The sequence below is a fragment of the Panthera pardus genome, unplaced genomic scaffold (genome assembly GCF_024362965.1).
Source record: "Panthera pardus isolate Hobbes unplaced genomic scaffold, ASM2436296v1 HiC_scaffold_13, whole genome shotgun sequence".
Taxonomy (NCBI): domain Eukaryota; kingdom Metazoa; phylum Chordata; class Mammalia; order Carnivora; family Felidae; genus Panthera; species Panthera pardus.
The window spans coordinates 163,007,782-163,034,014 of NW_026526688.1; the positions used below are offsets into that span (position 1 = coordinate 163,007,782).

The following is a 26,233-nucleotide window of genomic DNA, read 5'->3' on the forward strand; positions in this document are numbered from 1 at the left end:
CTCTGGGCTGTCACCACAGAACCAGGGCTGTCAAACCTACAAACCCTGAGATCATAACTTGAGCCCAAGTCAGACGCTTAACCACCTGAGCCACCCAGGTGCCCCTCATTCCCTGCCTCTTTTTTTTTTTTTTTTTTTAAACAAGTGGACGTTAGGGAGCATTTGGAGTTAGATTGACTGCTTCCCCTTCTTAGAAATTCCTGGGCTGCTCAGAAGGGCAGATGGCAGTGTCTGTAGCTTTGAGATCTCAGTCAACCAGCTAGAGGAGGGCTAACTTGTTAGTTACAATTTTAATCTTTGGGGAACCTTGTTATAAAGAAATGTAACCCAGATTACGTTTCTATTATTATCATTATTATTTTGAGAAATGTGTATGTTAGTCATGCATACCTGATGTAGAGGTGTTTGGAGATGTTAAAGCTGGGATGGATGAGCATGAAATAGCTTCAGAATGCCTTTTTAAACATTAGATTCCCATCCGATTGGGCTTTCCGGGCTGACATTCCCGAATTGCCTGCCCTGCCGCCATTTTACATCATCCCTAAAGTAGACCTTGACTGACTTCCCCACGACTGACTTCCCCACACCTGCTCTCACGCAGGCAGGCCTGACATCACCCCCACAACAGGAAGACAGGCCCTGCCAGGCCCACCCACCCCCACCCTCACCCTCCCAGAGAGTATTGTGCTGGGACTGGCGGCTTTCTCATCTGCCCCAGAGGAGTGAAGGGGGGAGCCAAGGCCCCAGGGGAATAAATGATATCAGCTGATCGTTCGCATTTTCTGTCTGAGACAAGGGAGAAGGAATGATTACAGATCTTGATCTTTTGGGCCCCATTCATGGTTTAATTTCGTTTGCATTCTTAAAGGTTTGTTTTTAAAATTAGAACTATGAATTTTCTTTTTATGTTTGCACCTCTTCTGATATTTTATCTTTCCTTCATTTTGATGGCCAAAAAAAAGTTAAAAATCAAGCTAAAATTGTAGGACTTTTTTTTAATGTTTGTTTATTTTTGAGAGAGAAAGAGCGTGAATGGGGGAGGGGCAGAGAGGGAAGGGGACCGAGGATCTGAAGTGGGCTCTGTGCTGACAGCTGGGAGCTCCACTTGGGGGAGGGGGGGCTTGAACCCAGGAGCTGTGAGATCATGACCTGATCCGAAGTAAGACCCCTAAAATTATAGGATTTGAATGTAGGGCCTTTGCCACCTCCTTTCAAGGGACTTTAGATGACTGATTACGGTGTGTTTTCACTGCTTTTGTTGCAGAGAAATGATGAAATAGTGGTTCTATTCAGGGTACAGGCCTACAGAAGCCATTAAATCCATACTGTAACTGACCTATATTCCAAATATTTCATATGTCAGTGCTTTGTCTTAGGCCCGGGGAGCCATCGGTATCAGAAGTGAATACCAAGATAGTTTTTTCTTCTTTTGAAAAGTTCAGGGATGGCCTCAGGCAAAAACTTCAAATACGTGAAGTTTATCTTAATTACCCTTCTATGGCCTTTTGGGTAGTTTTTGTCTTTCACTTCAGTGCCTTAGTCTCCCCTGTGGCTCCTTTACGGAAACGTTCTCTTGAAGCGGTCCACTCTCTGAAGCACCTTTTTTCCCTTCCCCTGTCCTCCTCTCATATTAAATGTCCATTCTTCCAGCGCTGCCGAGGTCAGCTGGGAGGAAAGTAGCTTTTCATTCTCCCGTAGCTGTTTTAAAAATGTATCCTCTCTAAAACGAATTATTTTTCTACTTCTTTTGGAAAATTTCTTTTAAGTACTAAGTTCATATATCTCCTGTCCCCACCACACATCCATTGCTGCATGCTTGTTTATTGGTTTCTCTGTTTTGTTTCTCTGACCTGTGTTGGGTTATTACTGATATAAAGTATTTTCTAATAGTTGACATCTAAGTGTTTCTTGTGGATTTCTTTTTTCAGTCTTCTTTAATACTCTGCTCATTGGTTCTCAAACTTTGGTGTGTATGAAAATCACCTTGGGGAAGTTTATAAAAATGGGGGCCTAGCCAGTATTCAACTTCAGTGAACCCAGGCCTCTCTCTCCCTCTTTTTTTTTTTTTTTTTTTCCTTTTCAGAGCCAGGGCCCAACAATGATTTATTTGTTTTGGTCATCATATCCTTTTTTTTTTTTTTTTTTAAGTTTTTAATTTTAATTCCAGTAGAGTTCACATCTAGTATTATATTAGTTTCGGGTGTACAATATAGTGACTAAGCAATTACACAACACCCAGTGCTCATCACAACACTTGCACTCCTTAACCCCCATCACCTATTTCACCCAGCCCCCCACCAACCTCCCCTTAGTAACCATCAGTTTGTTCTCTGTAGTTGTGTCTTTTTTTCCTTCCTTTGTTTTGTTTGAGTGAAATCATATGGTATTTGTCTTTTTTGACTTATTTCGCTTAGCATAATACACTCTAGCTCCATCCATGTTGTTGCAAATGGCAAGATTTCACTCTTTTTTATGGCTGAATACTATTTATGGCAGAAATACACACATACACACACACACACACACACACACACACACACACACCACATCTTCTTTATCCTTCATCAATCGTTGGACACTTAGGCTGCTCCCATAATTTGGCCCTGGCCCTATTCACCTTCAGTGAGCCTTGGCCACTATTTTTAATTAATTTTCTTGGTGATCCTAACACCACCAAAGTTTGAGATCCGCTGCTCTAAATCTTTGCTACTCAAACAGTGGTCTGTGGGCTAGCGCCATTGACATCACCTGGGATCTCATTAGAACAGCATCTCAGGTCTCCCCCAAGAATGAATGAATGAACCAGAATCTTCATTTTAACAGGATCTCCATGTGATTCAAGTGCATGTTAAGGTATACAAAGCACAGACCACAGTGGCTCTCAGACTTCGAAGCATATTCTTAAAGGGAAACTTTAAGAACAATAATGCCCGGATTCTACCTGGAGAGATTCTGGTGTAATCAAGTGGGGGCCAGGGGGAGGAATTAGGCATTGAGTGTGTTTCGAAAGCTCCCCGGGTAACTCTAATGGGCAGCCCGGAGACCCGCTGATGTTGCCGATGTCAACCCCAGAACAAAGTTTCCCAGCTGGTGTGCACCAGGAAATAGGTTATAGGTGTGGATTGATCCCCTTGGCTCCTGGGAGGTCAGGCACAGCCTGGAGCTGCTCTGGGCTAACTCTTCTACAGGGTAACCTTTTCTGTGGGGATCATGACAGGACACTTATCGGGAAGTGTTGTTTGAGAATTAAAAAAAAAAAATCAATTTCTGAACTATTGCATTGAGTGGAAAAGTTAAGACTGTACTAAAAAATGTGTCAAACATGGACATAACCTTGGACACAACGGCTGTCTTTACAACAGTCTTTCCACCCGGAAACATAGTCTTTCTTCAGGTTTTCAAGTTTTCTTTCATACATTTTTCTAGAATTTCATAGTTTTCTTTATAAAGACTTCTATTTCTTACTAGATTCATTTCCAAAGTGTATTTCTGAATGATGTTTTATTGCTATTGTAACTCTTTGTAAAGAAATACAGAGTTTTGTGCTTTCCCCTAACCTTACCTCTGTGCTTTGGTCATTTATCCTGAGCATCAGAAAGGCCTCTCTACTCTCTCCCTCCTCTTTGACTTTCTCCTTGAAAGGTTTCCTCACCCCTTGTTGCCTGCTTTGATTCCAACAACTGTACAGCCTCTATTGACAGACCTGCTCTGCCTCCGAGTCTCCTGCTGGGGTCAGCCCTTTTCCCTGATGTAGCCTCATTTTCCACTTCTCAACTCACAGATGCCCCGGAAGCATTGCCCTGTGTCTCGTGGCAGTAAGCCCCCAGCCAGCCGGGGTGTGGCAGGATGGAGGTGAATTTTAAATCAGGTCTTTATATTAAGTACTAACTTTTGCTATATTTCCACTCGTGTGGGTCTGCAATCACTTCAGAAAACTTTCTTTGAAAAGTAAGAGTAGAAAGTATTTAATTCCTTATTCACTGCTGTGCTTGCCTTGGTTATTCTGGCTCTTGAGCTGGATAAAGAGCTGTATCTGTGGTAGAAATCCCATGGATATGAACCTCCACCATCACCTACCCATACTCTCCTCCCCCCCTTCCTTGTCTACCCCAGCCCCATTCCACCCCAACCCTGTGCAGGCCAAGAAAGGATTTCACATCAGTTACTTCATTAAAGAGTTAGTCTGGGGGCGCCTGAGTGGCTCCTTTGGTTGAACATCAGACTCTTGACCTCGGCTCAAGTCATGACCTCACGGTTCGTGAGTTTGAGCTCCACGCCGGGCTCTGCGCTGACAGTGCGGAGCCTGCTTGGGATTCTCTCTCCCTCTCTCTGCCCCTCCCCTCCTCATGCTCGCTCTCACACTCTCTCCAAATAAATACATAAACTTAAAAAAAAATAAAATAAAAAGGAGTTAGCCTGTGTTCATTCAGTTAAGTGTGAGTTTGTATTACGCACCGAGCAGCTGAGATCTGAGATTTGAGTATAATTGTCTTCTAAATCATTTTCTTGCCTCTCAACACCTCCTGTCCTTCCTCTGTAGTGCTGCCAGAAATGGTTACTCTAGAAAGCACTGTCTGGTTACATCTTTTCCTTGCTGAGCCCCATCAGTGGATTTCCAGAGTCACAGGGTCCACACCAGCTTCTAAGACACACCCACACCTTGCTTCCGTCTCCCTATGCTGGAGCGTTCCCTCTGTCTGGAATGCTTACCTCTTACCCACCTGCACACTTTCCTTCTTCGAGAGCCTGACTTCCACATCACCGCTTGGAAACAACTCACATTACCCCAAGTTCATTTCTCCCTCCTCTGTGCTTTCCCCTGGACTTTATACACGTGCTTCTGTCTTCACTCAGCCAACAAATATTATGGAATGCCGTGCTGCATTGGGCCTCTTCATGGTGCTGGGGCTGCGGCAGTGAGTGAGACAGAGTCATTGCCCACATAGAGGGAAGGCATGTAATCAAATAGGAGGATGGTTTCAGATAAGGGTAAGTGCTCAGAAGAAAACAAGACTGCAAACCAGATAGAGGCTGAGTGGGTTTGGAGAAGGTGGACAAAGAAGTCTCCCAGGAGGTGACATTTGTGCTGAGCTCTGAGCAATGGGCAGAGGCAGCCATGGAAGCATCTGGAAATGAGCTGTTAGTGCAGAGGAAGCAGCACCTGCAGAAGCCCTGAAGCAGAAAGGGTATGGCATTCTGGAGGGACAGGAGAAAGCTGCTGGTGTGGCCTAAGCCAGGTGAAGGAGGTGAGGCAGGGTAGGAGATGAGGTCAGAACAGCTAGGGGTATGGGGACTGAGGGCCTACTGGCCATGGCAAAGAATTCGAGTTTCATTCTGAATTGCACTAAGGAACTGTTGAAGCATTTTAGGCAGGAGAATTGTATGAAATTATTATTATTATTTTTTTTTTTGAGAGAGAGATGGGGGGGGGGGGGGCAGAGAGAGAGAGAGAGAGAGATACCACAAGTGTGGAGCCTGACTTGGGGCTTGATCTCACAAACTGTGAGATCATGACCTGAGCCAAAATCAAGAGTCTGACACTTAACCAGGTGCCCCTGAAATGATTTTTCTTTTTTAATGTTTACTTATTTTTGAGAGAGAGAGAATGAGTGGGGGAGGGACAGAGAGAGAGGGAGAGAAAATCTGAAGCAGACTCTTTGATGACTGCAGAGAGCCTGACACGGAGCTTGAACCCGCAAACCTTGGGATCATGACCTGAGCTGAAGTCGGACACTTACCCGACTGAGCCACCCAGGCGCCCCTGAAATGACTTGTTGACCTGCACTGAACACATAAGCGGCTCGCTCTCATGTGTGCGTGTTAGACTGTGAGCAGTGTGAGGGCAGGTGCCTCTGTGAACCCCTGGCACCAAGCCCAGAGTGCTGTCAGTAAACATTTGAGTAGTGAATAAATGAGCAATCTATGTTTTCTTTTGGTAAGCTCTGTTTATGTGTGTGAGTCCATAACACCATGTAAATAACACTTTCTGTTTAATAAAATCTGATCATTCTGGTGCTAGGATACTCCCTATGAATAAAGAAACATCACAGGCTTTCTCAAGACTCTAGGGTATTATTATATTCTGGATGTTCTTCTCAGCCTTTGAAGCGGTACCACAGGAATGTTAAGTAGAATCTCAATGACCAGAAAAGAATGAAAAGCCATGACATTTAAAAAAATGAAAACTTATAAGTAGTGCAGTAAGTCTCATGATAGGGGTGAATACAGATATAACATCACAATGACATTTGTTCTCAAAGGGAGCCGGGTGGGGGGGGTGGGGGCGGGGAGCTGGGGATTGTAGAAAGCTGGCATCTCCTGCTAATTTGGGATTTTCTTAGTTCAATATAAGGGCAGTTGTATGTGATTTAAATTTCATTATCTTTACTTTCGTAATCTTAGAAAATACAGACTCCTGAGATACCCTGTTTTTCATTAACTACACAATAATGTCACCTTGCATTTTATGTGATTGAGGTTTTTGGACCTGACTTACAGTGTAATGATGGACGTTTACAATAGTATTTTCTGTTATAATTTTTAATCTCCAATTTATAGGTAGTCTTGTTAAAACTTGATATTTTTTTTAATCAGTTGGAAACTCTAATTTATATCTATTTGTGTCCCACTTAATAAAGCTATCCTTGGAAATCTCCAAAGGTGAAACCATATCCCAGTCCAGCAGACATGCTGTAATGGCAATCATAGCCCCTACTCATAAGAAAAGTCTTTTCTCATTACTTCTTTCCCTGCATTCACTTAAAAATTACCCTGCAGGTGATAAAGGGTTTAAAACATGGTGTATACTAAGTACATTTTGGACTGTTTTTTGAGTTGAAAATATTTTTCTCTGCAGAGACTTCAGCAACACAGAAACACTGTGTAGTGAACAGAAATATTATTGTGAAACGTGCTGCAGCAAACAGGAGGCCCAGAAAAGGTGTGTAAAAGGGTTTAGCCCAGAGGGTGGCTTGGTTTTGAGGGAAGGAACCATACCTGATTTTGAATCCCAGTTCTGTGGGCTCGTGGCCAAGTAGCTTTGAAGAAGTCAATTGCCTTCCTCCCTGGATAAACTAGGATAAGAGTGCCTGCCTTGGAAAGTTGTCCATTTGTCTGATCGTTTGATCATTTGTTCATTCGTTCAACAAATATTTATTGTGTGCTGTGTATCAGATACTATGCTGGGTAAATGAGTGGTGGTCAGATATAATTACTATTTTCTTGTGATTAAAGACAGATTATAAAAAGGATTTAGCATAGAGTATAACACATAGTAGACATCTAGTAGAATTGTTACTTCATATTGGAACTTCTTATTTAGAGGCACAAGAGGTTTAAAAAGTTAATGATTTAATGTGGAAACACGAGGAAATCAATAACACATCAGTTGCATGGATAGGTGATAAGAAGCATCACATTCTGAATTGATACAGGATCCATGGTTGCCTTTTTACCAGCACCGGCAAGTTAGAGCCCCTGGACAATGTGTGCGAATCAGTGATTCTCTGTTATCTGCCCCCGGAAGCCAAGAAACTTGACATTTTAATTATCGTGTGAAGCCTTACTGTGAATTGAATTTACCCTGCCCATGGTTGTGGAATATTCAGAATAGTTCACAGAAGCTCATTACCATCATCTAAAACCTTCAGGGGTCTTGAGCTGAGGTTGAAATCATTTCTCTGCTCAGCCTTCCCTGCTCTTCCCCCCTAGACATGCACACATGCACATCTTTCCTTGCTGCATCAAAACTTACAAAAGGTGAATCCTTGTGGCAGATGGGAGTGCAGTGATAGCTGGTTAACTTTTGTGAGTCATCAGGGGAGCTCACTTCTCCCTGTCCTTACAATCTCAGTCAACCCAAGGCCAGCCCAGGCCTTCCTATATGGCATGAAGGCATATTCATTAAAATAATGTGTGTTCCTGTAAAACATCAGGCTTCCCATGATTCTTCTGTTTCTGCAGACGTTATTTTGCTTATTTTTACAAACAGGGTTTTACCTCAATAGATTCCTGAACAACAGTCTCTTAAAATTTGTCCTTTTCAAATAATATGCATTGAAAATGTGTGCATGCTGAACAGCATTGACACTGACTCAGGGCATTCCTAGAATGGGGGTCCCGGAAGGGGACCAAAGGTCTCTATTCCAGCAGAGTTGGTCTCCATAAACTATTTTTTATGAATTTTTTTTTTACCAAGGAATATTAATGGTCACCTAGTGAAAAAAGATTTCTGTGTTCATGTAAGTTTGGGAACTGCTACATCAGACAAAGAGAACAGTTCCTTTACTGTAGGATTTCTCAGAACCTCTCTGCCAGTGCACAGGGAGGAACTTTGAAATAGAAAGTAGCTGTCCAAACTTGGCCCCAGGAACCCCGCCTCTGCTGATGTCTCCAGTGCTCCACAAGCCCAGTTTGAGAAGTGTGGCCCTTAAGCCAACCCCTACATTTTACGAGTGGGGAAACCAAGAGCTAGACGAGGGGAAGGACCGACACAAGAGTGAGTGAGCATGAGCCCAGCGTGCTTGGTTTCCCTAAGCGCCCCCCGTGGTCCTCAGACCCCAGAAGTCCATACCGCAGCCTTCTGCTTGTCCTCTTCCCAAAAGTGGTCACCCCTCCTCTCCATTATCTTCAGGCGGGGTGGAGGGGGGGTGTGGCTGTCCAAATATTGTTCCTTTCTGGAAGGCAGGGGGCAGTAATGGAGAGCAGTTACACACCGTATTTGCATTGGTATAAAACTTCAGGACTGTCTCCTTTGGCCAGAGAGAAACAGAGCTGCTGTTGTCCTCCTCTCCTGCTGGCTGTGCCCGGTTAGCCGAGCAAGCAGGTTAACCAGCTGTATGTGTGCAAGCATCCTTTTATTCTTGCGGGCGGTGTGGTTACTTGCTGACCTGAAGTCTGTTAGACCCCTTCTGCTCTCCGTTTGTGTGGCAGCAGTGTATTCTGCCCCCCAACAGCTCTTAGGGGGTACAACTTCTTTTCTATTTCGTGGTTTCTTAGGATGAGAGTAAAAAAGCTGCCCATGATTTTGGCCCTGCACCTAAAGCGGTTCAAGTACATGGAACAGCTGCACAGGTACACCAAGCTGTCTTACCGGGTGGTCTTCCCGCTGGAGCTCCGGCTCTTCAACACCTCCAGCGACGCCGTGAACCTGGACCGCATGTACGACCTGGTCGCTGTGGTGGTTCACTGTGGCAGGTGAGGGCAGGCGGAAAAGCGGGCGCACGGTGGGGTGCACGCGAGAAGGGTGCCGAAACAGAGGCAGCTATGCCTTTCCTGGGCTGTGAGACTCCGTAGTAATGGGACTTCTGAGAACGTCTTCCAGGCTCTTATCTATCATCTCAAAATAAATCCAAAATGTACTCTTCAAGATATTCTTCATGCAGTTTTTAGCCCTTCCCCAACCAGAAAAAAGAGAGTAAGAGAGAAGGCTCCTAGATACGGAGAAGAAAAGTGTTTTGCTGAAAGTCCTTTGAGCAGATATTTTTTTCTTCCATAGCTATAGATACAAGCATGGAAAAGTCCACTGAAAATACACCTGTTTGTTATCCTTTGCTCAGCTGGAAGAGATTTGTGTTCTGTCATTCCCCTACCCTTCTGGGTTTTAGGTAGGGATGTGTCACTGAGCAGGATTATTTTCCTCTCCATCTGCCTGGATTGGATTTTCGTGCACAGACCATAACAAGAGGATGCGTGGTTCCATGCAGAGGAGTAGACTGATTTCCTTTTCCCCCTGCACGGCGGCGGATGCTTCGCCTCTGAAGCACCTTATTTGTCCCATGCAGAGCGGACTTGAAGTCACAGGATCCTTTCTTACATTCCCAGTGTTCTGTGTTTTGGTCTGTTATAAGCCAGCTCTGTGGTTTTCCTGAAGAGGAATTCCACCAGTTATTTTTCTAAAGAACACATGAGGCCCGTGATCTGGAAACTAGCTGTGAATGCTGGGTGGGACCTCGTGGCAGGAACTGGAAGGTCTTAGGGCTGGCAGAGCCCGGTACCTGGAGGGCATTGTGGCCGAGGCTGGCAGTGGGCTGATGTGGGCAGGTGATGGGGAGACAGAAGGTGCTCAGAAGTATATACCCGTTTTCAGTACGGATCTCTGTGGGTGATGACTAATCCCTAGAGCATTGGTGAGGATAAGGCGGCGACCCCTATAGGGGACCTGGAGGACAAGTGAGGTTGGGTTGCAGAATAGTGACTTTCTGTAATGAGGGCTCAAGGTCAGAGCGGTCCTGGCAGCGAGGGCCAACTGGTGCCGAGTCACACGTGCTACTAACTAGCATTCATTAAATTCTCCCCCACTAGAGACAGGACTGTCCTCCTACACAGAGCAGGGCTGGCCTTGCACACGGGGATCAGGTGGCTCTGGGCCGTGGACGCTGGGGATCTCCGAGGCTGGGGAGCTGAGCGTTCCCTCATCCACGCCAGGACCTCCTGGCCCATGGATGCAGCTGGTGCGGTCTCATTCTCTGATTTCGACTGCAGTTATTCTCTGAACCCTTGTTTCTTGGGTTCGTAGCAGAGTCTGAAGGTACAGCAGTGATGAAGATCCACGGGCCCTGTTCTCATGAAGCTGAGCCTCTGGCGAGAAAGATAGATAATTAGCAAGTAAGCACACCGCCTGTCAGCACCAAAACAAAAGCACTGGGAGATGACTTCGAGTTTGAGGAACGCTATGAGGAATGAACAGGGCGCTGAGAGAGAGCAGTTGAAGGTTCCTCTGCAGGGATGGGGACTGGTGAAGTGAAGCTACCAAGGTGACATTGGGGTTGAGGCCTAAGGGCTAAAATGAGCCAGGAAGGCCCACATCGGAAGAGGATCATTTCGGGCAGAGTGTCTCCAGGGCAAAGGCCTGCCGTGTGAAGAACGGGAAACCTGGGGTCCAGAGCCCAGGGAGGGGAGAGAGTGGCTGGATGGCGTCGGAGAAAGGCAGGAACAGTTCGCATGGCTCGTCTTGTATTTAAAGAAAGCGGACAGGGTCACCTGGCTGGTTCAGTCAGTACAGCATGTGACTCTTGGTCTTTGGGTTGTGAGTCGAGCCCCACATTGGGCACAGAGGTTACTTAAAAAAATTAAAAAAAAAAAAAAAAAAAGAAAACAAAGGCAAATTTGGCTTTTGAACTTTAGTGGTACATTGCAAAAACAAAACGGAACTCTAGATTTGGGGTTAAATTCCCTCAGTCGTGCAGATCTAACTAATAGTAACAGCTGTGTAGTTCTACTTTTTCCCATATTATGTGATACATACCTTTTCCTTTGAGCACGTGTTATTCTATATTATAGTTTAATATATTTCTAAAACTTAGATGATGCCACTCCTCAGAGTTCCCCAGTGTCTTCCTGACTGACTCACCGCAGAGTCCAAAATCCAAACCACAATACCCCATGCCCCACCTCTGTGGCCTCCTTCCTCCCCCCGCCACCCCCCGCCCCCCCTGGGCTCAGGCTTCCTTGCTCTTCAGTGAACCCCGCAGGAACCCCCCCACCCCCCACCCCTGCCATGCCCAGTACCTTTGCACCTGCTGTAAACTTCCATCACATGGTCACATGGCTCGTCACCATCACCTCGTCTCTCAGGGAAAGTTCCTTCTGCTCAGATCTTGGGTTAGCAGAGGACTGTCACCATTGTGTATCAAATAGTACTTCCCTCTGTCACTCACCATGCTTTATTCTGCTTTATGTTTCATGGCACTTTTTTTTTTTTTTGAGTTTATTTATTTTGAGAGAGAGCAAGCGAGAGGGAGGTGGTAGGGGCAGAGAGAGAAGGAGGGAGAGAATCCCAGACAGGCTCTGCGTTGACTGTCCGTGCAGAGCCCGACGCGGGGCTCAAACTCATGAACTGTGAGATGGTGACCTGAGTCAAAATCAAGAAGCAGACACTAGACTGACTGAGGCACCCAGGCGCCCCTTCATCACACTTAGTATACATTGAAATCTATTTTAGTTTGTTCAGTGCCTCTCCAGCCCTCATCCCAAGAAAGTGGGGACACTGTTTTCTTCACTGCTTTTTTGTCTGACGGCCAAAAGAGAGTCTGGCACATAGTAGGTGTACGGTAATTATTCATTTATATCTGTTGAATTTGAATATCTGCTTTCCCCACTGGACTGTGGGTCTTTAGAAGCCTCACTTTTTTGCATCTTTGCAGAAGATTCCTTTATGCTCACCACAGCACCACCACGTGGGTCTTCCTCCATAAATTGTGGCCAAATAAATGTGGATATAGACGTGACCTATACCCATTCTCCTGCTGAGGGAGGTTGTTCAGGTAGATCACTGCCTAAAAAGAAGTACCTAGTTTTTGAAAGAAGTTAATGTTAACTTGATAACTTGTGTTTGTTCTTTTCCAGTGGTCCTAATCGTGGGCATTATATTACTATTGTGAAGAGTCATGGCTTCTGGCTTTTGTTTGATGATGACATTGTAGAGGTTGGTATGCAGATCACTCTATAATGGGGCTGCAGCGTAGACTGTATTTGGGGGAATGTGTGTGTGCGGACATTTCCTAAAATAGGCCTGTTTTCCCATAACCTGGCTTAAAAACCATTTACATTTCTCTCAAGACTAAATTCTGCTGTTCTTTATTCTCTATAGAAAGGGAGAAAGGGGTGTGACTGGGGACTAATGAGTTAACTGCGTTCTTGTTAACTGATCAGCCATAGATGTGGGATCTCTTTGTCCCCTGAAACCGTATTCATATGTAAGTCTCATTTTCCACTGTGACTAAAGCCCTCTCTACTACAGACCAAATAATAAACTCTTTATTTTCATTTTTTAAATTTTCATTTTTTTTTTAACGTTTATTTATTTTGGAGAGAGAGGCAGACAGGGTGCGAGCAGGGGAGGGGCAGAGGGAGAGGGAGACACAGAATCCGGCTCCAGGCTCCAGGCTCCGAGCTGTCAGCACACAGCCCAATAATAAACTTAATAAAAAGCTCTGTAAGCACTCTTTCATTATGCCAGATTCTTCTTGTATGGATTGATATTTAAAAATATGTTTTCAGGGGCGCCTGGGTGGCGCAGTCGGTTGAGCGTCCGACTTCAGCCAGGTCACGATCTCGCGGTCCGTGAGTTCGAGCCCCGCGTCCGGCTCTGGGCTGACGGCTCGGAGCCTGGAGCCTGTTTCCGATTCTGTGTCTCCCTCTCTCTCTGCCCCTCCCCCGTTCATGCTCTGCCTCTCTCTGTCCCAAAAATAAATAAAAAAACGTTGAAAAAAAATTTTTAAATATGTTTTCAGTCTGTTGGACCTGGAAATCTTTATATTACACTCAAGTGTTCCCATATATTGATTTTGTTGTAAAGGAATACTAGCCAGAGAGAATTCCACACTCAGACAAGGTCCGTTTTAGCTCAGAGGGTGACACTAATGGGAATGAAGTCTGACGACCTGCAAGAATTAAGGTTATTCCCCAGACCCCCCAGTTTACCATTTGAAAGACGGGCATCCTGGCTGCTTCAGAGCATGCCCACATGTTTGCCGATAGCTTGAAGGCTGGCCTCCCTCCTCCAGGATTTGCAACATATGTAATCATGCCCCATTGCCAGGTCTGTGGAATTAGCTGTTTGCTGTTGAAAGTTCCCAGTTGTGATTTTGTAGCAAACAGTGTTTGTTTCAGTCTTCTCGTTCATTCCATTTGTTTTTCTTCCCTTCTCTCAGTCATCCCATTAAACAGTTGTATTGTTTTCTTTCTCTTATTGCAGAAAATAGATGCCCAAGCTATTGAAGAATTCTATGGCCTGACGTCAGATATATCAAAAAATTCAGAGTCCGGATATATTTTATTCTATCAGTCAAGAGAATAACTTGAAGAACTGTGGGACGAATTCACATGGGGGGAACTGTTCACAGCACTATTCCCTGGTTTCTCTGCAGACTTTCCTCCCCAGTGGCCCCGCCAGTGGTACTACGCCAAGTGTAATGGTCTGGCTGGGTTAGACTTTCTCTCCCTTTGGTTTTTTACATGCAGCACTACTTGTGGTTTTATTTTAGTCTGAGGTAGAGTTAACTGCAATCAGATTGTAGTAAGATTTGTATGAGTAACAGTTGCTAATTTTAGGATTGGGTAAACGCTACGCCACCGGCTATGTCTGGCTGAATTAGAGTGACATTTCCTACGGGAAGGTCTACAGTCTGTTTTGGGTCCCTGCTAAACGTCCCAAGTGGCTTCCGGGATCTCATGTCAATGCATTCCTTTAACTTGTCCCGGGAAGCACTGCTACCCATTTGTAGCTTCTCTGCCTCTTTTCTGACGCAAGGACAGAATCGGGTGGAAGTTCACCTGTTAGGGCTGCCGCTATAGCTTTAAGTTTGTGCAAGTGAAAACGTTTAAAAGTGAGTAACCTCAATACTAAAATCATCCTCCAGGCGGAACAGGGTGGAGAGAAACTGTTCACGGTGGCTAGCGCCTGCCTGGGGCTGTGCTCCCCTCGCCGCCCGCCGCCGTTAGGACCCCAGAGGCTAAGAAGGCACGGAGCTCAGGGCAGGCAGAGCCCAGAGGAGGACGCTTTTGTGGACAGTGAAAACTTACTTTTCTTACCTTTCTACCAAAACCACGTTTCAGGAAGATACCCCTACGCCATTTGTTTTTAGTGATGCTCTACTTCCGTAAGGTCCTGTGAGTTGTATCTGTCCTTTATCTGGCGCTGCTAAGCTTTCCAAGGCATCTGCCCGGGCCGGCTGGTGTTGTGCAGGCTGTGGCCGCAGGGCTGGGCTACCGTGGTGACTGCTTCCGGCACAGCTCTCCTTAGCCAGTCAGTACCCACCACCTTCTCGGTCAGGAAGGACCCAGACACTGCAGTGTCACCACCATTGGCCGCATTGTACAGCTGTTCACCTTTTAACATTTCAGTCTGTTGACTGAGGCGCTGGCGAGTCCCAGGACTAATAAGGAACCATCCCTAGAGGGACCACTGGAGTCAGCTGGGGGTGAAGGTGGGTCAAAGGAAGTGGGAGCGGGTGGGCGGAGGAATGAACAAAATGGCAACTTTTCTTTGGCTCAGACTCCTAGAACGCTTGACAAGACCGTTTTTTGGAAGAACCTCATCTCACTGTAGTTACTTTTACTTTTTTCACTTTTGTTATGTATGTATTTATTAGATCACTTGAGTATTGGTACCTTTTATTAAAAGGGTCAATTTGGCGTTTTGCTGTTGAGCTGGTTTTTGGATTCTTACAAATACTATGAGGCATAGATCTTGGCTTCCTTTGGGAAGTCGGTTGACTTCCATACACTTCTAAGATACTGTGAACATACTATTTTGTTACCTAATAAATCAGCGAATGAACATGCAAATGTTTGGCATAATGTGAACTAAAATTGAAATTGGAAATGTTAGCAGCCATTTTGTAACAATTAAGAGCATAGCACTTTATCTAGATGAAAACTGGATTTCTTGTCTTTAAGATATCTTGAACTGTTTATTGCTCAGAACTTAAATAAGCATGCCAACACTTCATTTGTTCATGCTTGAAGTGAAATGTTTTACTTTTCACTGGAGAAGACAAAAACAGGGTGATCTTCACGTTATTTTATACAAGTGATGAAAATATACCTTGCCTTATTTAGAGGCAAATTCATATTTATAAATATTTTGTCTTTTTTTTTTTTTTTTTTCCTCATGAAACATATGCAGTAATCACTTACCTGGAAGGTGAGTATTTATTCCGTTTTTAAGAGGAGACACTTTGCAATTGAAGGCAACTGATCCGAGGAACTGTTTGTACTATATATAACCCATATATTTGACTGTAGGTTGCAAAGTTTTTTTTTAAAAAATGATGGTTCATATCTAATATATTTGGAGCTGGTTCATAAGAAAAACTATTAAAATTATCTTTGGAATGACTCTTGAGGCTAATTTGTTAGAGAAAGAAAGTTTCAATTGGAAGCCTACAGAGGTAACATCTAAATGCTAAGTCACAGATTCACTACTGTTTTTGTTTGTTTGTTTGTTTGGATTTTTTTGTTTTGTTTGGTTTGGTTTTGGGTGTTTTGTTTTGTTTTGTTTTGTTTTTGGTCTGTATGTGTGAAGAGTTTTTCCCAGTGACTTAACAGAAGTAATTGAAAGGGTCAGTTAAAATTCTGAATTCATGGATACAGTTTAGGAATAAAAACAAGTATGGAAGATAAAATGCGAAGGCATTAAAATGGTTGTGTGATGCAGGAGAAGAAGCTTGGAGAAAGACCAAAACACACTTATCCACCAACACTCCATCAGAGCTTTTAAACTTAGAGCTATCTGGTAATTTCTTTCCTCTTCAGTAAATGGAACAAACACTAGGCAGCTACGTTTCCCCAGAATCATTTCACTTTATGTAAAGACAGTAGCATGCAAACACTTTCTCTTTCACCCTTGTTCATCGTGCAGGGCAGGGAATGGTGTGAGGTAGGTGAGACCATTCTGAGGTCAACGATAGCACAAAGGCTCAGCAATATTCCCTCAAATGGCAGGGTTTTTGTGGGTCCTTTTCTGGCAGGAGTGAGTAGGCCTGCTGTATTTCTTTTAACTGCTGCAGGGTTTTAAAATAAGTTACAATGTTTTACACCTAGAGAAGAGAAGAGTATTTGCTCTATTGGTGACTTACTGGCTGAGCATCTAGATTATGGTACAGTTTGCTAAAAAGGCATTTGTTTAAAAGTCACTTTTTGGCAAAATGAGCTGACATCCAGTCCTGTTACGTGGATGCATTTTTCCTTCCAAGGCAACATCAAATGGACTGGTTCTCAGAGAGCCAAGGAACACAATGCAGGAGGGTGTTGGTTTGACTCAGAAGCCAGTCATATTTGGTTTTACCGCCTGGTATATTTTGGATTTCAGATGAAATGGGAAAAAAAAAAAAATGACAGGAGTGGTCCCTATGCATTTATTTTCATGGATATGCTTAATTTCATGGGCATGCCTAACAATGAACTATGTTCTAACTGGAGCTTAGGGCTTATTTTAGATATTGGAGTGTAGCTTTATTACAGATGGATTTTATCTTTAAACATTGCATTTTGATCAACTTTGTATATTTACGTGTATTAAAATATTGTGCACTAAATGTTTTGCCCTCATTTGCTATTATATGGTCAAGGCATTTATCGGCACTATTGTGATTAACTCATGTAAATGGCATGGGTCAGGGAAAATTATTTCCTACTTTTCTGCCTAATTAAATTTCTGTTTTCCAGTATTACATTAATTTATTTTTGGCTTCCATTTCTTTGTAACCAAAATAGTTACTGTATTTGTGTGGCATTCATTTCATTTTGTTGCTAAAGAAAACAAGTTTAGTTTTTATTTAAAATGATCTGTACCTTAATCTTTTTTTTTTTTTTTTTGTAACCAAGTCAAGCACTTTAAGCAATAATGTCAATCTTGTGAAATTTCAATCAGTTTAACACCCTGCCTCTAAAATTGTTTGCAAAAAAAATAAATAAATAAAATAGGAATTCCCTTCCTAGAGAATTATATCTTGGTAATGTTACACACATGGACTTAAAATCCTTTTTATAAAATGTGAGTTATTGGCAAGTCTCATGTCTGGCTAATCATTCCAAATGTAATTTTGAAGCGGTGGAAATGTATAGAACATTCTGGTCATTGTGACGTATAAAGGCAATGCTACTGTCAAGGTTCTGGAGGTAACTCATCCCTTGCGCCGAGTAAAAAAAGATCAACAGAAGTAATCCAGAAACCTGTATTTGGGGAATAGCAAATTGAGGGTATCAGTGGGTAGGGGGTGGGTAGAATTGGGGGCAGTATATTAGGCATCACAGTGAATTCCTTAGCTGGGACTCTGCATATCAACACGTCCTTTCCCAGTTAGGAAATAAAAGGTCCGTTCCTTAAGTAAGAAAGTAGCTTCCGGCTTCTGGCTTCTAGGCAAGAGCGGGCAGTGTGGCCCTGGCCCTGTTGTATTGACAGCCAGCCCCGGACCTCTAGGTGGTTTCCAAGCTGAGGTGGGAGGGACCCCAGGGAGGTGCACACCACTGCCTACACTGGCCTGCCAGAGTAGGGGCAGTATGTGGCTTCCAGCCCCAGACTCAAGGTTACTGTTAAAAAGCTCAAGGCTTCCCCACCGCACCCCAGCCCCCCGCCCCCAGCCAGTCACTTCAAGGGGCCATGTGTGGGCAGGAACTTGTCATCTGAATGCATCTGTCTGGGCCCAATTATGAGAAATGCAAACCCACAGGCCAAGAGTGGGACAGTGTGCCATTAAGTCTCTCAGCTTCTGTCCCTCTTCTCTCAGGTCAAGTCAGCTGAGTGACCGAGCTGGAACAACAGAGGCTTGTGGGAAAGTCATCTGTATCCTCCATGAAGGCTGTAGGAAGGAAAGACCTCGGGAAAGCCTTTTTCTTTTCTAGGCCTGGTGTTGGCCAACTGTTAAATGGGGTCTGTAGGATAGGTCTGTCACCGCCAGAGGAACCCAGTTCCTGGGGAATAAGGAGTGTTCTCCATTTATCCTCCATTTCTGTATTTTGATTCCTAAAACACCTTTAACAGAGAAAGAAGTCTCCCTTTGCCTCCTATTTACATGAAGATAATATCTGCTAAGTAGGGAGGGTTTTGATTGTGGGGGTAGTACTAAAAACAAACCACTTAGACCTGTCCTAGAGATGCCCCCAGTGGAGAGATTTCTAATGAAGCCATCATTTAGCACCTGTTACATGCCAGGTGTGTTGGGAGTTAGGGGACAAAAGGAGGAAACAGAGGATCTCCTTTCTCATTTCTTAACCTCAGAAAGAAAAGATTTGTGGAAAAGAGATTTAAATTGTGGAAGTACTGTGTGTGAGGGGAATTCACAACTGAGCACAGTTTGGCTTTTGGCCTGGGTCTCCAGGAGCAGGGGGGCAGTTAGATAAGGCAGGCGGGTTCCTCTCTCCCCTGGGTCCCATTCTCGGAGTCCCAGGTTCCTCTCTGCCTGCTCCTTTGAGGGAGGGACAGCACATCTTTAATTTTTTTTTTTTAATGTTTATTTATTTTGGGGAGAGACAGAGACAGAATGCGAGTGGGCTAGGGGCAGAGAGAGAGGGAGACAGAATCGGAAGCAGGCTCCAGGCTCCGAGCTGTCAGCACAGAGCCTGATGCGGGGCTCGAACTCAAGAGCCGTGAGATCATGACCTGAGCCAAAGTTGGACACTCAACCAACTAAGCCACCCAGGTGTCCCAGCACATCTTTAAAAACAGTGTATAAATCTGTTATGTTGCAGCAATGGACTTGAACATTTTGCCTCTTAATTTCATGTCAAAAGAGCCAGAATTTTGAAAGTCTTAACAGGATTTTTGAATAAGATAAACAATCCCTTTACATTATTACCAAATAATTGGAGCCTGTCTGAACTTAGCAAGACCGATCAGGGCAGGAGAGTTTCTAAGCTATGCGACTAATGACTTTATTGACTTATCAACTGTGTTCCCTTTTTTGAGTTCCTTTATGTTTTATTATTTTTTTAATGTTTATTTATTTTGAGAGCAAGGGAGCACAAGCAGGGGAGGGACAGAGAGCAAGGGAGAGAGAATTCCAAGCAGGGCTTCGTGTTCAGCGTGGAGCCCAACGTGGGGCTCGATCCCATGACTGCAAGATCATGACATGAGCCGACATCAAGAATTGGACACTAAACCAACTGAGCCACCCACGCGTCCCAAGTTCCCTTCTGTTTTACAAGTGCTTTGAACAAAGCACATTAGGTGGGAGCTTACAAACAAATGAAAAGCTCCATTTTGGTTGTGAGACACCAGAGTCAGAAACGACATTAAATGTTGTAAAAAGGATTCCTAATTTTGTGCTTATTTCCCACATGATCATTCATGATAAAGTTTTTATTGATGACCCTGGCGTCGCATATCCGCATCGTAAGTTAACGTGGACACATCTTCACAAGCGAGCACACAGGTTCTACTAAGGCAGTGTGGGATTCCACAGAAACTCCGAGAAGGTTGGGCGCTTGTGTTGTGGGTTGAGTTCTTACTTTGTTTTTACCTCCTCCTTCTCACAGGAGGGAGCTTGGAGAAGAAAACAGATGTAGATTTGACTTGGCAAGAGGCAATGTAATTTAATAGTTGAAGCCACCATTTCTGTGTATTTAACCAAGTCCTCCTGAGATCCAACTCAACTGTATTTGTATTCAAGAGGCTCTTAATCCACCTTACCTGAGAGAACATTCTGTACTGGGATAACTGAAAATAAACACACAATTTAAGAGTGAGCCTTCATCCTTCCTGTAGCAAGCTGAGTCTCTTCACCAAGGAGGTCTTTTCCAGGTGAAAATTCCCTGTTTCCCATGCTGAGGGGTAGAAAAATATCTTTTTTTTTTTAAGTTTATTTATTTATTTGGAGAGAGAGAATTCCAAGCTGGCTCCGCTCTGTTAGTGTGGAGCCGGACGCGAGACTGACCCACCCAGGCACACTGGAAAATATTTTTAATGGGTGATAAAAGCTGCGGGAAGACACATTCACCCCTACCCCCAGAATAAATTGTTTGGGAAAACTCTGAAAAGAGGTTGCTTCTGCTCATTTTTCCATCTCTGCAACCCCAAAGCCCAGAGAACAAAAATGAGTATGAGCTGCCAACCTAAGTTGGTCCTCTGTGCCAATCTGGACTTTGAACAGAAGGAGGGGTGAAGGCTGTGGAGACGATCCCTCTTCCTGGATGTTCATTGATTGACCTGGTCCCTCAATTATGTCCTCTGAGGAGTCTGGAAGTTTGTGAAACTTACCTCAGAATCTGTCTTCAAGTGGGAATTTGTACAGAATGTAGAAGAATAAGGGGGTGTGGCTCTCAGGAGGGGAATAAGACCCATCTACCAGTCTTCCAGCCTGGGTCTCACTGCTGCACCTGCCCCAATCTGCATTTGCCATGCAGGATTAGATGAGCCCCAGGGAACCCTACAGGTGCCTCTGGCCCATGTACAGCCTACAGATGCTACGCCATTTTCGTTACTGTCCTGATCTCTGACGAGAGAATTTTAGGCTCAGTTCAGTGGCAATGTGGAAAGTCCTCCCGGACTCGGAATCCGCTCCAGGTTCTTGTGCGGGTTGGTCGCCAGTTGGTGCCCTCGGCAGAGCATGTGGGGAGAGCAAGGGATCAAAAGCCATCAAATCTTTTTTTTTTTAATGTTATTATTATTTTTTTAATATATGAAATTTATTGTCAAATTGGTTTCCATACAACACCCAATGCTCATCCCAAAAGATGCCCTTTTCAATACCCATCACCTACCCTCCCCTCCCTCCCACCTCCCATCAACCCTCAGTTTGTTCTCAGTTTTTTTTTTTCTGACAAATATGATCTTTTTTTTTCAATATATGAAATTTATTGTCAAATTGGTTTCCATACAACACCCAGTGCTCATCCCAAAAGGTGCCCTCCTCAATACCCATCACCCACCCTCCCCTCCCTCCCACCCTCCACCAGCCCTCAGTTTGTTCTCAGTTTTTAAGAGTCTCTTATGCTTTGGCTCTCTCCCACTCTAACCTCTTTTTTTTTTTCCTTCCCCTCCCCCATGGGTTTCTGTTAAGTTTCTCAGGATCCACCTAAGAGTGAAAACATACAGTATCTGTCTTTCTTTGTATGGCTTATTTCACTTAGCATCACACTCTCCAGTTCCATCCACGTTGCTACAAAGGGCCATATTTCATTCTTTCTCATTGCCACGTAGTACTCCATTGTGTGTATAAACCACAATTTCTTTATCCATTCATCAGTTGATGGACATTTAGGCTCTTTCCATAATTTGGCTATTGTTGAGAGTGCTGCTATAAACATTGGGGTACAAGTGTCCCTATGCATCAGCCCTCCTGTATCCCTTGGGTAAATTCTTAGCAGTGCTATTGCTGGGTCATAGGGTAGATCTATTTTTAATTTTTTGAGGAACCTCCACACTGTTTTCCAGAGTAAAAGCCATAAAATCTGAGTTCAAGTCCTAACTGCCATCCTAGTTGGATGGTGCTAGAGATCTGTCGCCTAAGTCAGACGTTGGACACAATGTTGGGGTTAGGGTGCTAATGAATGGTATTTGCAAAGGGGCCCTTCTCCACAGGCCTCTAAGGCAGATAAAAACACAACTGCTGACAACAATGGAAAGCATGTAATTGCTAGTTTAAAATTTTTTTTTAATGTTTATTTATTTTTGAGAGAGACAGAGACAGAGCACAAGTGGGGGAGGAGCAGAGACCGAGGGAAACAGAATCCGAAACAGGCTCCAGTCTCTGAGCTGTCAGCACAGAGCCCAACGCGGGGCTTGAACCCACGAACTGTGAGATCATGACCTGAGCTGAAGGCAGATGCTTAACCGACTGAGCCACCCAGTTTCAATAATTAAGTTCTGGGATACCATGCTGTACTACTTTTTTTTTTTTTATCTAACCACATCTTCCAGACGTGAAAGACAAGACTAAACAGAGCTGAGAACAAGAAAAACAGCCCGGACAGGCGGGAGCTAGCTTGCGACAGATAGCATTTTAGATGTTGTTAGGAGCTGACCTGGCACTCCGGCTGGGCCACCGTGTTTTCTGGTTGGACGCACCCAATGTCACAAAACACCAACCTCAAACAAGGTTATGCCGTGACCGCGATGAAGTGACACAAAAAACAAGACCACGTCATAATTTTATCTAAGCCCAGGCAAAAACAAGGTCACTGCAAGCCACAAACTACCAAACATTCATTTCTCCCACCGAAGTCTGAGTCACTGCCGCTGCTCTACTGGTGACAGCATTAGCTTTGCTCTCATCTGTCCTAGGTGAGATTTATTGTGATACGCCATCAAAGAATTATCCCCACTTCCCGACAGCACTCGTTCCAGAGCAAACCCCTGTTCCTTGGACCTTCCCCCAAATTACCAGACCAAAGCCCCAATCCCACTGGATCTTTCTACACGCTGTTCCTGAGGGCCCCACGCTTCCGCACCATGTGTGGTCTTGCTGCTGTGAACATTAAACACGATCCATTCGGCTTCAGTCGTGTTCCTGGTGGTCCGGCTGGAGAGCATCCACACAGGAGTGTCCTACACTGACAGATACGCCACTTCCTGGGGTTGGCCTGCATCGGCTAGCCTCCTGGCTGGCGAAAATGAGCCACACACGTTCAAGGTTGTCATTACGGGAACTTAACAGTTCCTATAGAGGCTTCTTACAAGTGACTTCGGATAAATCTAGACCTCAGTTTTTCCTAACCTGTAAAATGAAGTTAGAGCAGGACTGTGATGAGCAGAAAACCACTGGAGAGTATGGTAGGCATACAACGTGGGGATTATGAGCAGGATAGGATATATATTGCTCATTGTTCATGGATCCCTGGTACCTGCATATTTGCCCACACTTAGAATTTCTCAGGCTCAGGTATGACTCTCTCCAGAGCCCCCTTGAGTTCACCCAAGTGTCAGAACCCCTATTTTGAGGCAGGGTCTGAAAACTCGTGAGATGGGCCTGAGTTCCATCTGCAGGGAGGGTGCAAACTCTACTTGAGGAATTCCCATTCTCACCAACGAAGAAGGCCTCAGTTCTGTCTGGACCTTGTTATGTATGCTGAATAGCTTTTTAGAATTACAGAGGCAGTGAGGGGTGAGGGCCACTGAGAGGTGGGGAAGCCCAGGGTCCTAGAGGTGATTGAGAACCTGGTGCAGGGTCCAGTGCCCCCTAATGGGAATGACCTAAAAATACCCCTGAATTTTCTCAAAAGAATTACTGTTTGTCTGCTTTTATTTTATATACGTTATTTGTCCATGGGTTTTTGTTAATTACAAACAAACCCTAAACCTGACAACAGTTACGTTGAATCCACATCGAGGCTTTAGTTAAACAGGCCCTCACTTTTCTGCAAGATGGCGCAGTGGAGCAAGGTATGGGCGGGGTCACAGGAGAGAAGAAAATGATCTCTTTGGAGACAGAGGAGTGTTGCTTTCACATCCGAAGCTTCGTGCCTGGAAAAGGCTGTAGAGTGAAAACAAGCGCTTGATATCAGGCAGGAGCTAGAGGAGAGGAACCTAAGACAGGAGAGCAGAGGGCAGTTGATTCCTGGTCCTATGTAGCTTGTTAATGTTACTAAGCAGGAAGGGAAGAATAGAAAAAGAAGAAAGGAAAAAATATGGCATCACTGAGGAACTGATATAAAGAGTTCAGTGAAACATCTGACGGCTACTTTCATGTTTGGAAGGTAAAAGGACGGAGTGCCCCACAGCAAGCCAGCTAAGGTGACAAGGCGTAATTTTAATCCTTACAGTTTTGCCCAAGGGAAAAGATACTGTTCTCTTTTTTCTGCTATTCACATTTTGGTGAACGTTCTTTGCAAGCTATTGATTTTTGTGCACAAACACTGTAAGACCTCTGCAAGGGTGATATGGGGGTAGGGATTCATTTATGGTTTTAGAGTTTCTGGAAAACTCTTTTGCATTTGGGGGCAGGCTTACATTATTTTTTCTGGAGGTGTGTATTTGTAATCATGTCTGCTGACTCTCAACTATAGGGTATAGACAACAGAACTTTAATTACAATTAGGCTCAGGGTTTTTCTCTTCTGCATTTAGACAAATGAGGGAGTGACGTATGGACAGAACGTCTATAGTGACATTCTATATGTCAGGAGGGCATATAGGGACAGGAGACAGGAGCTGTGAATAAGAGAATGAGGTGTGAGAAGAACATCCAGGAAGAAAAATTGCATCGCGGAGCCAGAGGGAACAGGGAGAGATAAAGGTTATTCCTCTCAGGCATGGCTGGTCAGTGTGTGACTTCTGTCACACTGAGATTCAGATGAAGGTGACTGATAGGACCTATTCTAAAAGAGATTTCAGGGAGGATCTATTCTAAAATAGATTTCAGATTTATTTCAGTACAAATAAATACATTTATTTAAACTTTATTATAAGAAAACTTAAAGATGTATAAAAGTAGGATAGAATACTGAACCTCCATGAACCCACGACCGGTCTTCAGCAGTTAGTTATGGCTGGTCTTGTGTTAGACTGATAGAGTTTTCAGATCGTACTGGAAAGTTACCCAAACTCACAAGCCTCCAACTCTTCTGGATATCTAATAAATATATGAGGCATTAGTACAGTTCAGATTAACAACCTGCTCTAAGGGATTACCTGTCTATCTTGTCATTCTTCTAACGTCATTCCTTGAACCTGAAATGTTTCTGCATACAAGTGGAGACATTTTTGCAATACAGAGATTTATGGTGGAGGTAGGCTTAACTTGTATATAATGGCTAAATAATATGAAATATAATGCTGAAGCTGCAGGGTTTGAGGGTGACCACATTTATTTGGAAAATAATGATGAAAATAATGGTCCTTCTATTAGTTATAAACTAATCTAGATTTTAGAAGACGGTCCTCCGTATGTTTATGCAAAAGTGAAAAGTTTTATGGCTCCGATCTCTCTCATACGCCTTCTCTTCTAGGTCTTCACTTTTCCATCTACCCCTTCTCTTTCTGGAATTTTCCAGAGAAATGGGGCCAGGCTCAACATTTCTATTTGCCTCCATCCTTTCCTGTTGGTATTTTCCCTCCCACAAGCTCAAGAACACATCTCGCCGATAAGTGGAGTAAACGGATGAACGCTAACGTGGAAAGGAAGTTCCGGGTTAACAAGAACTGGAAGCCCTGAGCTCTTAGCAAGACTTGCTTGGTTTGCTTTCCAAGCCGGTGTGGCCTAGCGTCAGGCAGGAGGGGCTGGCCGCAGACAGGACCTCAGAGCTGCAGGGTCTGAGCAGGGAAAGAGAAACAGGTGGTCTTAGCAGTCGGGGTAGAGCAGAGACCTGAGGGTCTTGTGCATGAGATTTCTCCCTCCCCACCCCTTGTCCAAATGGGCTAGGGCTGAGGTTTTCAAACTTTTCACTTAGTAGCACGATCTTTTCTGAAAAATAAAATCTTATGTAGAACCTCACTGTGGGTGTATATAGTAGTTTATATCACATTTTATTAGTCTACATTCCTTTTATAAGTTAGCTTTATAAAGCTAATGAGAACAATGAGACTACTTGATGAACCTGGGATTTCGAAAGTGGCCGCATTTTATTGGTCCCGGGACCCAGCTTTATGAATTTTGTTTTGCTTGCATAGGATTAAGAAAATCCAAGCTCACACAGATATATGATTACAAATAATGTTTTGGGTTTTGTTTTTGTTTCTTTGTTTCTGTTGTTTTTTAAAAAGCTGTCTTGCAAATTCCAGTATTCTTTTCAGTAAAGAAAGTGAGGGAATTTTATTTTTGAAATCTTCATAAAAATAAGTTAACCTCTGAAGTTAT

At 44.0% G+C, this 26,233-nt stretch overlaps 1 protein-coding gene across 1 annotated transcript in view; it reads left to right on the top strand.

The window, feature by feature from the left end:
• Positions 1 to 17,512, top strand: part of USP46 (ubiquitin specific peptidase 46) — a 62,069-nt gene extending 44,557 nt beyond the window's left edge. Inside the window, exons 6-9 of the mRNA XM_019470065.2 lie at positions 6,857 to 6,940; positions 8,998 to 9,195; positions 12,346 to 12,424; positions 13,697 to 17,512. Of these exons, the coding sequence (XP_019325610.1) occupies positions 6,857 to 6,940; positions 8,998 to 9,195; positions 12,346 to 12,424; positions 13,697 to 13,798 (463 nt within the window). The 3' untranslated portion in view covers positions 13,799 to 17,512. The remainder of the gene's footprint in view (positions 1 to 6,856; positions 6,941 to 8,997; positions 9,196 to 12,345; positions 12,425 to 13,696) is intronic.
• The last annotated feature ends 8,721 nt before the right edge of the window (positions 17,513 to 26,233 follow it).